This window comes from Castor canadensis, chromosome 14, assembly GCF_047511655.1.
Source record: "Castor canadensis chromosome 14, mCasCan1.hap1v2, whole genome shotgun sequence".
Classification (NCBI taxonomy): Eukaryota; Metazoa; Chordata; class Mammalia; order Rodentia; family Castoridae; genus Castor; species Castor canadensis.
In genome coordinates this window covers 5,874,259-5,892,668 of record NC_133399.1, presented here as the reverse complement: position 1 = coordinate 5,892,668, position 18,410 = coordinate 5,874,259, and the positions used below count along the sequence as shown (strand labels likewise).

The window sequence follows — 18,410 nt, the reverse complement described above, 5'->3', positions numbered from 1 at the left end:
TTGGAGGCTGAAATCTTGCTCCCTCCTTCCCACTGTCTTCTCCCTTGTTTTCACTGCTCTCCCACTCTTTCCTTTCTTTCATGGCTCCAACAGAGGCTATCATCACTAGACCTGTGTCCAACACTGACCTTCAAATTTTGGTGAGTGTGTTCCTCTATTCAGGTGTCTGTACATCCTACCCTGGAGATCCAACTGTGGATCACAACAAAGCTCTGCTGAGGGAGAGACTCCCTCTGTCCACTAACTGAGTGGTTTCACCTGCTGTTCTCTGGGGACTCCTAAAAATATCCACATGCATGCACAGTTAGGCTAGCAGTTGGCAGTGGTGTTGCTCCTGCCATCTGCTATGTCTATGCTACCAATTAGGGCCACTGCAGGTATTACCCACCACCAATGGATCTCAGTCTAGGTCCTACAGGAATTGTCCAGTTTGGGGACCTTAAGGTCCCACAAAATTGTCTCAATATTGGACCTTTGGTCCACTGGAACTTTCTTAATTTCCAAACCTTTATTTCCAATCCACAAATTGGTCAAAATCATCCAATGCCCTGAGGGGCAGTCCATTGTCATGTCTCTCAACTTTCAGACTTTGGAGTTCACAAAGACCATTAAACCCAAATGGCTAATTTTATATTGTAAAATGATTTGGCCCCAATGTAAATTACTGAATAATGGCCATTTGCCCAAAAAGGCCAGTTTCTATTTCCAAATTCATCACAGATTCAAAAATGTCCAATGCTTGGGACATGGTTGGAGGTTCCCCGACATCCAGGTTTCTGTTCATCTATGCTCCAGTCTCTCCCTCTCTCTATTCTCCTCCTAAACAAAAATACTACCCCCTCCCCACATTTTTCTATCATCTATTGAAAACTGACTTCTCCGACTTCAACTCTTGTTTATGTCATGCTTTCCACTTTCCTCATCTCCCAAGATATACAAAATGTTTAACTTTGAAACTCTTTTCTCTAAATCTTTCTCAGCCATTATGGAGGTTACTTTTACCCTTCCTACTCTATATTCTGCACATGTCTCCTCTCCCAGGCAGCCATCTGTGTGAGGACAACAGAGAAAGAAATGGACAAAGGAGAAATGGAATGGAAAATTCTGGTCAAGTCAGTTCTCTCAGACTTTTCAGTGATTTACATCGTCCCAGAACTGCAAACATGAGATCAATTGCAAATCTAAATGACATCTGGCTGATGACTGGAGCTACTTTTCTGTACAGACCTCCTGATCTTCCACATAAAATTAAGCCTCTAAATGTGCCTGAACACACTAACAGCTTTTCTCCTTTAAGTCTTGCTTTTAAGAAAGGCTGTTTTCCATTGCAGATATGTCCAGACCAGCAGAGGGTAGAGACCATATCCAGGTTACTGCAGGGGTTGACCCAGGGTTGGCCCATGTGTTCTCTTTGCTAAGGTACCATATGTTTGGATTGTGGACCCATGCCCTCAGCCTCACTTGCACACAGTCAGGAAAGACAAAAGACAAAATTTTAATGTTATGTCTAAAAATATGCAAAGTATTTAAATTAAAATCTCAGTTTTCTAGGTTATGGCATTAGCTGAAAGGCAAAAGGAAAGCACTGTTGATTTCTGCTATGGATTCAATAAGCCATTTGGATATGTATCAACAGGCCCCTTACCTAAGATTAACTCTTCATGAATTAATTCACTCTTCCTTTTACAATTCCTTGTATCAATGCAGATACGATCCTTTTTACCATAAGTCTTCCCTTTTTTCAGCTTGTCATACAAATTCCAATTTTAAAAAATTTACTGTGAAATTATATGTCCTACTTGTGCATCCTATATCCTTTGTCCAGACAAGTATATGGGGTGCCAACCCTACACTCAAGGATAGGCTCCCTAAATTTACTTCAAATGTTTGCCTAATAACAAAGGTATGGTAGCCCAATGTAAGCTACTGTAGCCCAAGGGAAATTATTATTAGAGATTATAAAAAAAAAAAACCCTAGGGCAAAAGTAAAGCCCTCACTATCTTTGAGTGCACTCAGAATAAATGTTATTGTTTACTGTGTCATTGAGTGAATTCTGTGTATGTGTGTTGTATGATTCACATATTAGATACAAAAATCTGATAGCTATGGTAACAGTCTTATTGGAGACTGAAAGTGAACCAAAACACATTCCTAGAATTGAATCTTGCTTTAGATATCAAGCTAACCGAAATGATTCCTAAAAGATCAGCACGAGAAACATCTCAATCTGCTCCTAAAACTTTTTAAATAAGAGATCATTGTACTTGTGGCCACTTAGTTAATTTTTACATGTTCTTGAACTGAATGCATGCTGAAGTTGATATTTGTGGATGGCTAATTTAAAACTTTCCTGCATATGCATGTGTTTCTACATCTTTAGGATGATTCTTATTATTGGTTTAATGCCAAGAAATGAAAGTTTGCTGTTCTCCTCTCCACCACTTCTGCTGCTACTTTAAATAAAAGTTTTTCAAAGTTTTATGTCTAACAAGTCTAACTAAAACACAGGGATTTTTTTGGACAGTAACCTCAATCTGTTTTTTATTTTGTCATGAGTGTAATTTACATTCAATTCTTTCATAATAAGATTAACAAAAGTGTTTTTAAGTTACTTATAAACAGATTTAAATTGCCTTTCTTCAAGGGTGTGCATAGTACAAATATAAGTGTAACTGGAAGAAAAATATTTAAATTTAAAATTCTTATAAAATCATTTTAAAAATACAGGTTACAAAGTCAACAAATCAATAATCAGAAAGAATATAGAAAGGTAATGAGTATGTATTCTGGGGGAAAAGTTAAAGGGAAAAAGTCAGAGGAGGCTCTTAGTCAGTTTGGAGACAAGAGGGGAGAGCTGTCCCAATTTAGATGGAGTCACTTGTGCCAGACTTCAAGAGCTTACTAAAGCCAAGAGGTTTTAAAGAACTGATCTTACATAGGGATAGTAGACAGTCAAGCCCTTACTGGGACCTCTGATAGATGGCAAACTCTTATTTTTTGCCAAGCCCTTCTATTTAAGTAAAGACAAATTATTATTTTTTTTTTTGGTCCATACTCATGGAGTTATTTTCACCTGCACAGTGTATTGAACTAGAAGTATTCTGACTTTTAATGATGTTGTGTTCTATTTGATAAAGGCATTTCTACTTTGAGACTTAAATAACAAGGACTTATAACTTAGACTTAAATGGCTTAGGTGGAATACCTTGCAGATTAGAACTCTGGAAACTCTCCCAGAACAGGGCCTGAGATGGTGACCAACAATGCCACTACTGTGTTGCAACCATTTGGTTAGTTCCTCATTGCTTACCAAATAAACCTCTGGCTTACCCTATGCTCATTTCTTTGTAAATTGTTTTACCAAGCAGTGACCTCAAAAATCCCTAACACTCTTCTAATATGCCCTTTATCTTGTGAAGAAGTTTGATCACATGTGCTGTTTACTGAGGTCATTCCTCCATATGCCTCTTAGCATTTTTGTATAGCATTGCCAATAAGCATTTTTTTAAAGAAAATAATATGGCTATATTTTTTGTCCTATTTCTCATATTTCCCTATCAAGGAGAAGGAGTAGTTTTTTGTGCCTAACTGACTGTATTTACTCTGAGTTATCCTGGTTCTCATGGATGTTTGCAACTCTCTAATTCCACCAATACAGTGTAAGCTATGGAGCAAAATCCACTTTACAAATTATATTATGTAGAATAAATGCCTTAAGGCATTTCAATTCACTGGAAAAAGAAAGCAATCCCCAGACGTGGGCACTAATAGTTCAAACCTTAATCCTAGCTGCCGAAGAGGAGCAATCAGGAGGCTTATGTTTGACACACTTTGAAGGAGCCTACCTTAAAAATACTTAACACACAAAAAAGGGGTGGGTCATAGGGTACACTATATGCGTGGGTAGCAAAAAGGTCTGAGTTCAAATCCCAAGACCAGAAAAAAAAAAAGAAAAAGGAAACAAAGAAACTGATCCTCTATTCTCACAATAAGGCCCAAATTTTTGTTCCTTTGGGACAAAAAAGAGGCCCAAATTGTAAATCCAACAGAAAGATTATGGATTAAGCATTGGAGGGGTCTACACAGCAATAATCTTGAAAAAAGAATGACAAGAAAAGAAGAAAGGGCAAGAGAAAGAAGAGAATAACAAGTGATGTATAGTCTAATATTAAGAAATCTTGAAACTGTACTATTAAATGTGCTATATAAAGAGATTTTATATCTTTATATTTCTAAAGAGATTAAGAAACAGATATCAATGGAAATCAAAGGAGTCCTCACTAGATTTCAATGTAAAGAGAAAATTGATTCTTGACAGAACAGGCATCATACAATGGTGGCCAAATCAATAAACACTTTAAAATATGATAAAAGGATAAATCCAAGTTCTACTTGAAAACATGCTTTCTATCGTTGTCTATGTCTTGGACAATATACAAATTGTAATGGGAAACAAGATATATAAAATCTAAACCATTCACAAATATCATTTCACATGTTTTTCATGCCAGGATTTGGAAAACAAAGGTTGGAACATCCTAAATTCAAAGTCAGCCTATTATACATATCCAGTTAAATAAGCCACTGTCTCACTATAAAATGTACAGCATATTAAAGTCACAATCAAAAAGATACACAAAGGGCTGGCAATGTGTCTTAATTGGTAGAAAACCTGGGCAGCAAGCATGTGGTGCTGAGTCCAAATTCCAGTCCAACATAAAAGAAATTCTTAAGCCACTCCTTCCAGCACTTAAGCAAGTCTATTGATGCAGGATTCCATCTGGCTGTTTTCACTGGCTGGTATCAGAATAAGAAGCATAAATACTGTTTCTAGAGAAAAAATTGGACAAACATACTCAACAGATCTCTAAGAAATTTTAAGCCAATTGCTAATGGCTCAGGCCAGTAATCTCAGTACTTGAGAGGGTACGCCAGGAGGACCATGATTGGAGGTCATTCTAGGCAAAGAGTTCACAGGCCCTTGTTCCAAAATAACTAGGAGAAAACACACTGGTTGTGATGTGTGGCTTGGAGGTACAGTCCATTCTCTGGAAGCAAAAGTCATCAGTCAAATGTTCTCTTGACACCATTTTTCATCATATGTCTGTAGGAAAGCAGGTAACATGGTATGCTCTTATTAACAAAAGTTACATGAATTGGGCAGTGTCATGAGTGAGAGAATGGAGTTCCTTCATGTTGCTAAAAGGAAGCATGATAGGTGATGTCTTTCCCTCATTACTTCAATATATAGATTTTCACTCCACTGTGATATCTTACACGCATTTTTTGGTAATGGAAATGAGAAAATATATTCCCATATATGTTGGTTCTGTAAGGTTAGTCACAAATTGTATTATTACATTTGTTTGATGGTGAATAGAATGAACACAGACAGGTTCATTATACTTACACCTATAATTTTCTCTCCAGTGTGTGGACATTCATGTTTGAAGTCATGGAAATAAATGAGTGAAGACTTTCCACATTGCTTTCTTAATCCAGTTAGTCTCCATTTTTAATTTTGTATGTTTTGGAGGAGCAGTGGAATGTGTGAAGGCCTAGTCACACTACACACATGTACAGCATTGTGCTACAATGTGAATTGTGTCATATCAAAGAAGACTACTGGAAAATGTGAAGGCATTCCTCCATTACTTACATTGATAGTATTTCTGAGTTCATTCATGATTTTCGAGACAGGGATATGTGAATGTTTTATCATATTTGGCATGACACTAGTATTTATTTATACCATGAGTTCTTTCAGGTGCATGAGAGGTACAAGAACTAAGGGAGGCTTTCCACATTGCTTACATCTACTGGCTTTGTCCTGTTTGCATTCTTTGATGAGTATGAAGGATACTGGATAGAGTATAGGTTGTCTCTAATTCCTTACATTCATAGAGTTTCTCTGCAGAGTGAGTTCACATTTGTTAATGTCACTGGAAATTGCTCATATCCTCAGCTTGTCTCTCCAGTCTAAGTGCCTTTATGTCTTTTAAGGGTAGAGGGGCATGTGAACACTTTCCCCACATTGGTTACACCCATAAGGTTTGTGTTCAGTGTGAGTTCCTTCAGGGCTTCAAAGGTGACTGGAATGAGTGAACACTTCCTTACACTGCATATATCCATAAGTTTTCACTTGTGCATGAGTTCTTCTGTCCACATTAAGGTGGATGTGTCCATTGAAGTCTTTTGAACCCTGCTTACTTTCACAGTGCTCTCTCCACTATGAGTTCTTTCATGAATACGAAGGTTCCTACAATCAGTGTAGACTTTCCCACATTGCTTACAATCATAGGGTTTCTCTCCAGTGTGAGTTCTACTATGTCTCTGAAGGTGACTGGCTCGATTAAAGGCTTTCCCACATTGCTTACATCCATATGGTTTCTCTCCACTGTGAGTTCTTTCATGAATACGAAGGTTACTGGAATAAGCATAGGCTTTCCCACATTGCTTACATCCATAGGGTTTCTCTCCACTGTGAGTTCTACTATGTCTCTGAAGATGACTGTCTTGATTAAAGGCTTTCCCACACTGCTTACATCCATAGGGTTTCTCTCCACTGTGAGTTCTTTCATGAATCCGAAGGTAACTGGCTTGAGCGAAAACTTTCCCACATTTCTTACAACCATAGGGTTTCTCTCCAGTGTGAGTTCTTTCATGAATTCGAAGGTAACTGGCTTGTGTGAAAACTTTCCCACATTGCTTACATACATAGACTTTCTCTCCAGTGTGAGCTCTTTCATGAATACGAAGGTTACTGGAATGATGGTAAGCTTTCCCACAATGCTTACATACATAGGGTTTCTCCCCAGTGTGAGTTCTACTATGTCTCTGAAGATTACTGGATTGAATAAAGGCTTTTCCACACTGCTCACATCCATAAGGTTTCTCTCCAGTGTGAGTTCTTTCATGAATTCGAAGGTTACTTGCCTGAGCAAAAATTTTCCCACATTGCTTACACGCATAGGGTTTTACTCCAGTGTGAGTTCTCTCATGATATCGAAGGTAACACGCATGGGTGAAGAATTTCCCACATTTCTTACATCCATATGGTTTCTTTCCAGTGTGAGTCCTTTTATGAATTTGAAGGTAACTGGCTTGAGTGAAAACTTTCCCACATTGCTTACATCCATAGGATTTTTCTCCACTGTGAATTCTCTCATGAATATGAAGGATACTGGAATGAGTGTAGGCTTTCCCCAATTTTTTATATCCATAGGGTTTCTCACTAATGTGAGATGTTTCATGAATGTGAAAGGTATCAGATTGAGTGCAGGCTTTTCCACATTGTTTCCATCCATGAGAATTCACTACACTGTGTATCCTTTCACGGATTAGAAGAGCCTTGCAATCAGTGAGGGATTTACCATAAGAATTACATATATTGCTTTTCCATGGTGCAATTCTAAGCAGAGTTTCTTTGGTTACAATATTCTCTGAAGTTGGGAGAAAGGATTCTCCACATTGAATATGTTGTTTATGCTCATGCAGTCTCTCTAACACTTCAGGTCTGCAAAACAGAAAAAGATTATCCTTGTTATCCTATTAATGATTTATTAAGAGAATTTATGGTGTTTGTTTCTGCAGGATTTATGAACACAAATGTACTACATGTTATGCAGCAGGGCCTGAGGACAGCTTTTACTGATATAGTGGTGTTCATATTTATTTCCATAATACCATTTCCATGTTAGGTGTTTGACAAAACTGAATGAGTTTTACTACACTGAAATACACTTAAAGTGCTTATTGAGATGCCTTGGATCAAAAGCATGTTGTGAAATACAAGAAAGAACATGAGGACATAGGTTGAAAATGTTCCAGTCTATACCAGTGCACATGGTAATCTCACTGGGACAGAACTGGATGTAATATAGTTAAATTGGTTTGCGTACAGAGTGGGCTGATTTTTATATATTGAGTAATAGGGTAGTGTCTCTTGTGACTTCTTAGGACAAAATACATTAAGAATTATGGCACATATTTGAGTTTGAATTTTTTGATTCTGGATTGCTAACTTATTTTTCTGAACTTAGAGAAAGTTTTCACTGATTTCAGAAATTTATAAGTAGAAGTTGCGGTCTCATTTCCATGGTTACCAAATCTTTTGTCAATGCAACACCTGATGTCCACTATTTTGGTCATGAGTACAAATTACCTCATATTTCTTCTGGGATTGCTGAAGTCCTCTTCGATATTTTCATTTTCTTCTTTTGTTTGTAAGGTATAGACACAGAGAAATAATTAGTATGCAATCAATGTGAAAGAACAATTTGGAACTTCAGCTATTTTCATGGTATAATATGATCATGCATGTATATGAACCATTACTGTCCTTTTTTAAACACCCCATGAAGCAACAATGCCAATGAGTCACAACACTACTGTAGAGTTTTTATAAGGTAATGATGCCATATTTACCTATGTAGGACAGGTTGCTATAGATTTCTAGCATCACTTCTCTGTAGAGCTTCTTTTGGGAAGGATTCAAGCAGCCCCATTCTTCTAGGGTGAAGTTCACAGCAACATCCTCAACAGTCAGGGGCTCCTAATTTGTCCCACACACATTTGTGAGAAGAATTGTGAGTGTCACAGTAGTGGAAACACACAGTCTCTGTGTAATAAGTTCACATGGTACTGTGGTCTCCACATATTCAATGCATTTTATTTTTATCACACTCTCATTCTCCATCTATACTCAGAGGCACTTCATGATAATTCTGATATCTCACTGGACCAATTTCTTAAATCCAAAGTAGAGCATGGTCACAAAAATTACATTTTATACACTGATATTGTAGCAATCTATTGACAATTTCCTTCTTAATTTCCATTACAGGAATATCAGGTGAAAATAGACTGCAGAAATCATGCTTTTAATACATGAGTAAAAGTTTCATGTCTACTGGCATTGCAGAACTGCTAATGAGATGAACCTCACCAAACCAAATATTAAGTGTAAAAAGGGGAGAGTGTCCTGAAGCAATTTATTCCAATAATCTTACTGTATACATACTATTTATCATTATTTGCACATTTCTGCAATGTTCACCAGAAGGAGTTTGTAGTAAGATAACCCACAATGCACTCATTGTTATGAATAGAGAGTTAGTATGACAAACAGTATTCTGTTTTGTAAACAGTAATTTTGTGGTTTTTTTTTTTAATTGAGCACCTCCTTGATGACTGTATGAAGAGAGAACACTTGGAAGCTTCTACCTGGTTTCTTACAGACCGACCCAAAGTTAAAGCTAAATAAGATTCATGAAGTACCACTCAGATAAAGTTAGTTTTTGCTTTAGCATGCAAAAACACAGTGTAGAAAGGAGAAATGTGGCAAGTGTCCCTAGAAATAGATAGATTTCAACAAGTCATCACATCAACAAAGGCGTATACAATTTTGGAATTTCAAAAATACACCTTAAAACTCATGAACAAAACAACTTTTCAAAGTGTAATCAGTATCATAAATTGCACACAGCAATAAAAAATAATTGGAATAAGAAAGTGATCCCTTGACCCACTTGTGGAGGCCTAACCTTGGAATTCCACCAGAACGATCACAGGTTAAACACTGGACTGATCTACATAGCAAGAACCACTATCAGAAAAGGAAGAATAATGAAGAAGAAGAATGGAAGAGTGCAAAGGAAAGAACACAAAGTGTCCTATCATGTTATATAAATAATGCTCCAACTACATTATCAAGGACACTGTACTATGAGAAAGGGTTTAACAAACAGACCTCAGAGAAATGGGAACCAGTCTTCCTTTGATGTTGAAGTAAGAGAAAATTGATTGATGACAGAAAACACATCATACAATGGTGGCTAAAAGCAAAAAATCTGGACCCTAGTTCCTCCTTGAAAACACATAATATATTCTCCAATATCATGGACAATGATCCAATTCCATGGGAAATAGGAAAGATAAAATCTGAATACTTCAAGTCTTTTTGCTCTCGTTATTTTTGGGGATTGGGCCATACAGTCTATTCAAAGTACTGGAAAAATTAAAGTAAATGATACAAACAAAAAAGACATAAACAAAACAAATTCAAGTTTTAATGAACCTATATTAATATAAGATTACCTAAGATTGCCTTCCTCCTAGTGTTATCTTCCTACTTCAAACCACTAATCAGTAACTTTCCAGCAATGGCTACTTCTATTTCCAAGGTAAAAGATGATTACAATACACAATACAGAAGGAAGAACTTTTTAGACCCTGATGGCTCACACTTGTCATACTAAGTACTTCGGAGGCTGAAGTCAGAAGGATCACGGTTTGAGGGACCCTTGTTTATCTTGGATGGTAGCATGTACCACCTAACTAGCATTTGTGTAGATACCACTTAAAGGAGCAAAGGATAACAATCAAAGTTGTTCCTCTTGTTCAAGGTATATTAAGAGTTTTAGTAATTCTGTGCCAGAACTTGTGATGAACAACAAATGCAGTTTTTTAAATATATCACCAAAGAAAATAACCTCTCAAGTGAATAAATCCTTTCTTTTAGCTGGAGATCCTAAAGGTCTCTGACTTTAACATGGTCTATGACAGGCTTCCTCAATTGTCACAAATTATATTGTGACTAGACAAATTATATGAATGAAAACACAAGCAACTGAAAACTTACCTAAGCAAAGTAATCTTGGCAACACCAGTGGTTAAGATTACCACCCCACCATCATTCATGTTCCCATTATTCTTAGATGCCCAACAAGGGAAGCTCACATTTTTCATTCTTCCACGATCCACCTCAAATTCATCATCTTACTTGATCATCTGAAAAAGAATCTTAACTATATAAAGTATCCTAATGAAATTCTATAGTCTTCCCAGGAAGTCTCTGACTCATCCTCAGCCTGAGTCACTACATCAACTCTTTCTTTATTATTACATGAAACACAATCTCAAGGCCAAGGATCTTTGGTTCACAACCTAATTTAAGGGTCCCTATTACCCATTATCTCTCAGCTTCTTTATACTACGTTTTGGTCCTCTTTACCACTTTTGAAAAAATAGCCTTTCTTTGAGATACCTGCACTCTGTTTTTGGGGTTTTCCTGACACTGAGACCCTGTGTTCATATCTTGCCTCAATCTTCTTTTCAAATTTGGAAAATGCTGTGTAGACACAGGGCAAAGAAAACATCAATTATGCTCATGATAAGTTTCCAATCTCAACCCTCCCATTTGATACCCAAGTGTAAGTGCACCACCATTGCAGTAAGTTGTGCAATGTGAGCTCTCTGTAAATTTAGGAATTTCCTAAAACCCTAAGTAGCACATGTCTGGGATCTGGATGTGCATTTAAAACCCTGCTTCCACATTTTTACATACTTCAGAACCATCAATTTTACCCTGAGAATTTTGGAGGGAGTGGGGACACCAATGATCATAGCTTCTCAGCTAGGAACCTACTACCTCCCACCATCACCTCATTTGGGGAAAGAATCAAGGGCTCCAGGATAGATGAGGTAACTCAGAGGTAGAGCACATGATAACAGGGTCCTGCTCATCTTTGCAAATCCACACCCTATATTTAGGATGGAGGGCCACAAGGTACTCCTTGCAACTAAGGCATCAGACTCCAGCTCTGTGCTACAGAGGACAAGGTCTCTACAACTGTTTCAAGCAGGTGCAATATCCTCATCTTCCTGAGAGGACACTAGTCACAAACACGACTTTGGCCTTTTATGATGATTGGCTTCTGACCTCCAATCTAGTGGAGCACACATGTAGTGGGAATGAGATTGAATCCCACAGCATCCATATCAAAAGAAACCTCAGTAATTCAGAAAATGATGGGAACCAGAAAGTCATTTTCCAAGGATTAGATGCTAGTCGTTCCTCCCATTGGATTATGATTGGTCAGCCTGTACAGTTTTTTCCTAAGCAATTTTCATTGGCTACTGAATCTGGGCCCTGTCACCTTAGATCTCTGTGACAGGAGAAGTGATACCCCACCTGGCAAAATGCAGGTCCTGTAAGTGATTCCAGGCACAGACCTTAGGAGACCAGGCCTCCTCCCTGGACCTTATGTTCCCCCACGTGGGGATGCATTGTATTTAAGCAGAACCTGCACCTTGCTTTTCTAAAGAACTCTGTTGCTTTCACGTGGAAATGGGGCCAGGAGTCTGCTTAGAATACTCAACACTCAGCATCTAAGGATATAGCCACTGTTTTCACAGAGAAGGACCTACTTGCAGGACAGGGCAAGTGAAACTTCAGTAGAATAGTAAAAAAGGCCTGGTGTGGTCACAGTATGTTAGTATCAGTTACTTATCAATATGGACAAGGATTTCTCACACCTATTCCTTCAATCTACCCATCATCAGTCAAGAAAGTAAGAACAACCAGGATGTGAATGGCTCACATCTATAAACCTAGCTACTCAGTAAGAAGAGATCAGGAGGGTCATGTTTTGAAGCCAGACCAGGCAAATGGATTGTGAGACCATGTCTTAACAAAGTAATTCACAAAAAAAGGAAGGCAGAGTGATTCAAGGAGTACACCCTGACTTCAAGCCCCAGTTCTGCAAAAAAAAAGAAAGAAATGAAGAAAATACCAATAAGCAAGCACAGTTACTAGGTAGATGAGAAGCTGTAACTATCACACCAAAATGGTAGAGACTGGAAGTCATTTCCTGTAATAAGCAGAGGGTCCTCCTTAGACCAGCCTGTGATTCACCACTTCCCATGTAGTTCTCACTGGCTAGGGATCCAGAACCCACCCCTTGAGATCTGAGAAACAGAGGAAGTGATCTCTTACCTGGGGGAGAGCAATTACAAAATAATTGAACCCAGCAACAGCCCTCAGCAGTTTAGGCCTCCTCCCTGGTCCCTACCTGGTCTGGCTTGGGGACTCATTGTAGTTAAGCAGAACCTGCTTTTCAGAATGGACCCTTGTTCTTCAACTGGGAAATGGAGCCTAGAATATGCTGAGAGAATTTCACACACATTTTCCCATGGGGACAAATCTCCTATGATCTCAGGAAAATTGTAGTTCTAGGCCAGGCCAGGAAAATGGAAAAACTGTGCATGAAAATAATACCGTATTCACTGTTCACACACAAGAAACAAATAACAACAAATATGATGAGACAGGGAAATGTGGATCGTCAGACAGAAAGCATTGTAGAAGTTCCTCAGACTGCTTTTGCTAAAAAGCATGGACTCCATACTCAGTCCATCAACTAAAATCAGGAAAAAACATGGCATCTCTTCATTTACAATCAGTCTATTCTCTGAGCCATTCTTGGCAGTCACCATGCAGCCCCACTGGAATCTAGGAAGGAGAAGATAGATATTTTCTTCATGACCTGAAACCAAATCTACTCCCAACAGTAGACCCTCCTTTGGAAGGACCATCTTTTGGATAACAAATCCAGAACCTCTCCCAGAACTACAGCTGAGTGATAACAACTAGACCACACCTGTGACTGGAACCCTTTACCTATGCATACCTTTGAATACTGCCCCTTGTTCTTTCCCTATTTCAATCTTTGCCAATTTCATGTCCGTAACCTGCATATGATGAGCATGAGCTCAGTGCTTACACTGATATGCTTCATCTCACAGCATATCCCTAGCTGTGTCATAATTCTCCTTTCCCTGCTTCTTTCATTGAAATTGAAGGGCAATTAGCTGGAAGTAGAATGATACAACTAAGGAGCTTGGGCCTTAGGTCCAAAATTTTATTTTGACAATGAGAATATTGAATGGTGAAAAACCATAGGCAACAGATTCATTTCACAAAGACATTCTTGGGACAGTCTAAAGTAGAATCAGAGGATTGTAGGCAAGCATGTTGAAGAAACAGCAAAGTGGAAATACTATGTACACAGAAGTTAATATCAGTACAGACTGAGAAATCATCAATGGATTATATAGAAATTATAAAGATGGAGATACAAGAAGTTCAATGAAACTATCACTTAGGTGCTCAACAGAGGACAAGAACAAGAAGAACAAAGAATCAACATGAAAGTGAATGAAATTGTACAGCCAGAAGACAAGGAAAATATTTTAAAATTCACAGAATGTGTTACCAGTATCTGAATTTTGTAAATTGTTGAAAGTTCTCTAAACATAAACAAAGACATATAATCTAAGAACATAGATCATGTAAAGAAAAACTGTTAGGAAATTAACAAATGAACAAAAACTCCCCCGTGTTTGATTCATTTTTTATTAAATCTAAAGACAGGAGAATTATTGAATAATACTGAAACAATATTACTAGATCAGTTATCAGTAGTGAGGCAAAAGGGACTTCTGCTAAGGGTCAAGGTTGTGCACAGTATATGATATACTTGGATTTGGTGGGGCACTAGGTATCTCATCATGTTGATAGTTATTAAGAGTATGAAGTAGAACCTATGTATAGGTTTTAGCTACTGCAATAGCATATTCAAGTCTATAAGATTTACAATCATAAAAATCAGCATAGATGAAGGGCTAATTGATGTGTTAATACATGTTGATCTGACAGTCAAGACCATGAGCCAGTGGTTTCTGTGATGATAGCAGTTCATTGAATACATGATGCCAGAGATGAAGCAAACCAGTTTGGGTTTCAAATGGAAAGAAGACATATAAGTACCCTGGGACACACCTGGTTCTTTATTCAATATGATTGTGATGTTTGTCTATATTAAATTATGAATGCTGGTGTGATGTCCATGAGTAACTTGCTGTAGAGTAGAGCACAGTGACTCTAAAATGAGGTAAGATTTGAACCTGAGACCAAGGTCAAAGAAGTTCCCCTGGGTGGTTCTATACACTTGCTCTTCTTTCCACTGGGCTCCAGAGCTACTGAAAACAACTTAGGAGTGGTGACAGTGAGGAGCTGCAAAGCACTCCCAGGAAAGCAGGACACACACACACATGCACACACTTGGGGGGTATTGTTCTTTCTGAGATTCAAGCTTTCAGTGCCTTGCAGCTATTACCTGGACAGTTTTTGCATTTTCATTCATAGTGTTGTTTTAATGACATTGTAAGATTTCTATGATTACAATTTCTAAGGAACAGGCAAACAAAAGCCAGATCTAGGAAGCTTCCAGGAAAAAAGGTCTCATGATTTTGGCAGTTTCTTCAGGTCAGAACATTTAACTCACTTGAGGTAACATCTCCCTTCTCACAAATACTAAGTTGCTGAAGAAATCACTTCAGTGTTGAAGGAGGGGCACCATGGCACACTCCCAAGTTAAATCCTGACATGCATCTAACTCAACAGAGAGACTTCTTTTCCTGTGAGGTGTATCCAAGTGAATGTGCAATGCTATGGATTATATATAATCTTAGAATGGGCATTTTCTTGGGCCTTGGATAAAGCAATCTGTTTTTCTGAGCTAGAAAAAGATTTGGCTTTAGTTCATCTTAATTCCTGTGTAGAATATTGCTGGCATGTAACTCCCATTCCTACATGTATGCAATAATCGCATACCCTGTGTTGGCACATTTTAATTTGGTTTGCTGAAAATGGGTAGATTGTCTAATCAGGTGTGTGAAAATTTATACCATAAAGCCAGTTTTCTCATTCCAGCTACCAAAAGTATGACATTAGGATGTCTTTCATTTGCTGGTACCAGTCACTCATAAAATAATGAAAATTCACATCACTGTGTTGTCAGTCTCAGTACTTCAAAAAATTTTTTACCTGCAGTGAGAAACAGGCATTTCAAAGAGATAACACACAATATTTTTAAATGGATATAAAATACAGAAAGATGTAGAGTGTGACATGAATGATATTGAATGTGGAGTGGGAAGAAAATGTATGTAGATTGCCTATATAGTCAAATATAGGTAAGATTTTGTTTGTTAAATATTGAAAAGCCATAATATATTTTATGTGATCCTTGTCATAACAATAAAGAGAAATTACTAATAGAGAGAGAATGACAAATGAAACCATATCATGTCAATAATACATAAAACAGAGATCATGTCAGTGAGATTGAAGGAAGGGATCAGTATCTACACAAGTCATTAATAAATGTGAATATGGAGGACTGGACTAGTGGCACCAGTAACTTATTACTACCTCTGAAGCAAAGCTACAGAAAGGTGGTGAGGTGTATTCTTTCAAAGCAAGTAATGATGAGAAGGCCCTGAATGTTGAATAGTAGACAACAATATATACACAGTAGAAAATTGCAGATCAATTGTACGTGTAACTACTTGAGAGTCCTTAATAAATGTGAAGATGGCTGACTAGTGCCATGAGCCTTTCCTCAGTATTTCTGAGGCATAGAGGAAGAATGTGTGGAGCCTCAAGCTTTCAGGCCGGATGATGGTGGGAAGACTTGGAGACTCAAATGTCAACAGAACCATCTACAAATTAGAAAATGAAATCAGGAGAGAGAGAGAGAAAGTAAGTTTAAGCATAAGGAACTTACAGTGACAGAAGACACTTTGATAAAAGAAAGAACATCAAAAAACAGGCACTATAGTTTCATAGAAATAGACAAAACTGTAAAAACAAGGCATATGTCATAATGTATTCTGTGGGAGAAAAAGAGCTCTACTGTGTGGCAAAGGATATCCCCTGAGGAAAGAAAATAGAACATCAGGAATGACAACAAACACTGTTCCAATATGCAGAAAATTTAGTATGAGGACATCTGCTGTCTTTATAACTAATTGTCTAGGAGAAATTTTGTTCTTCTTGGCACTCATTTAAAGTACAATATGGGGAGAACATGTTAAAAGTGAAATTTTGCAGCATTTCCAGAAATGTCAGGTGCTGGTTTAGTGAGTTCTGGCCTGGAGTGCTGGTCTAGCTGTAGGGTGAAGGACTTCACTAACATTAAGTACAGAGCTCCATGTGGTGGCTGGGAGAGTGGTCAGATGCACAAGGGATATAGGAAATCTCTTCCCACTTGAACCAGCATAAGGAAGTTCACTGAGATGTAGGATGGGGGAATGAACAGTTGGAAATGATTATTTGTGGAAGTGAGGTGTTGAAAGTCATAAAACTTGAGAGATAAGGATGCCATGTCTTGCAATGATTGTCACTGAATCACTCCATAGGGCTTCCCAGTCCCATGATGAAACATTTCTAGGTGATCAAAGTGGTATAAGCAGATGGACAGCTTTGGTTATGCCTTACTTGTTTTGAGAACCAGGACAACTCAGAGTAAATAGTCAATGGTGCACACAAACCACACCTTAAAGTTCATAGGCAAACACCACGAATAGGATAGAAAATGTAGCCAAATTATTGTGCTTAAACAAAATGCTAACAGAAACTGCTTACAGGAGTATGGAGGAATGTCATCAGCAAACAGCACAGTGGTCACACTTCTACCCAAGATAAAGGCATATAAGGAGAGTGATGGGGATTCTTGGTGCCACTTCTTGGTAAAAGAATTCACCTAGAAAAGAAAATATGATAAAAGAGGTTTATTTGGGAAGCAGTGGGCAACTGAACACATGGTAGTGCTGCTGCTGTCTGATATGAGAGTTGGGAAGGTTTGTTTATGTGATGCAAAGCAAAAGAAAATCAAAGGTGCACCCTCTAGCAGGATGGTGGGATAACTTCAGTGGGAATATTGCACTGAGGATCTGGAGAACTCATGCTTTTACTGTGTCCTGTGCACATGTGGATGGTCGTTCCTGGAAACTAGTTTATATGTCATTAACTCTCATAGTGTGAGCTCGATGCTGGTGGCTCAAACCTATAAACCTAATTGTTAGGGTGAACATAGGGCAGCCACATGAGGAATGGACACTTCCTCATCACAGTGGCTTCCTGAAAAGTCTACACCCAGCCCTGAAGAATAACAAACATTCACCGTTAGCCATTTCCTAGAAATTTCCAACACAGCTTCATCAAAATACCCCATTACCTTGGGAGTGTCAGAGAGCTAATGGAGGATATTCCTGTCCGGTAACTTTCCTGGGACTTCTACCTGGGACTCCCTTCTTCCTTGAACTTGTCCCACTACATTCCTATCTCTATCCCTCGTCTGCAAGCAGCTGTGGGCTCCAGCAATCTTGCTGGGGACTGTCTCCCAAGATTTCATCTCCCCTATAAATCATGTGTGCATGTCTCTGTTTCCACATCAATCTCTGCATGCATTTCAAACATGCATTTTTTTTCTGGTTAAAAACAGGTACTCAGGAAGCAGAGATCAGTCTCATTGCAGTTTGAATACAGACTGGATAATTAGTTCATGATGCCCTATCATGAAAACACTGAACATAAACAGGGCTGAAGAATTGGCTCAACTGATAGAGCAACTTCCTAGGCATGAGACCTTGAGTTCAAATCCCAGTGTGCCGGGGAGGGGGAGGGGAACCAACTCTCATAATTATGCCTCATGTCATCAATTTGTCCTAGAGGCTGGTTTGGGGGAGATTTTGGCCTTGGATGGTCAGACTAAGGCTGTTA

The 18,410-nt window shown here is 38.3% G+C and overlaps 1 protein-coding gene across 13 annotated transcripts in view; it reads right to left on the bottom strand.

Annotated features, from left to right (window-relative positions):
• Nucleotides 1-972: 972 nt before the first annotated feature.
• Nucleotides 973-18,410, bottom strand: part of LOC109676368 (uncharacterized) — a 33,696-nt gene continuing 16,258 nt past the window's right edge. For 8 of the 13 annotated variants that reach the window (XM_074053710.1, XM_074053707.1, XM_074053709.1 and 5 more), the window contains 4 exons: nucleotides 17,274-17,391; nucleotides 8,429-8,555; nucleotides 8,166-8,217; nucleotides 973-7,517 (listed from right to left, as the gene is read on the bottom strand). In XM_074053710.1, the coding sequence (XP_073909811.1) occupies nucleotides 6,140-7,517; nucleotides 8,166-8,217; nucleotides 8,429-8,555; nucleotides 17,274-17,294 (1,578 nt within the window). In that variant the 5' untranslated portion in view covers nucleotides 17,295-17,391 and the 3' untranslated portion in view covers nucleotides 973-6,139. Of the gene's footprint in view, nucleotides 7,518-8,165; nucleotides 8,218-8,428; nucleotides 8,556-10,643; nucleotides 10,793-17,273; nucleotides 17,392-18,410 lie in introns of all 13 variants that reach the window. The other 5 variants (XM_074053704.1, XM_074053715.1, XM_074053714.1 and 2 more) reach the window with 4 other exon arrangements.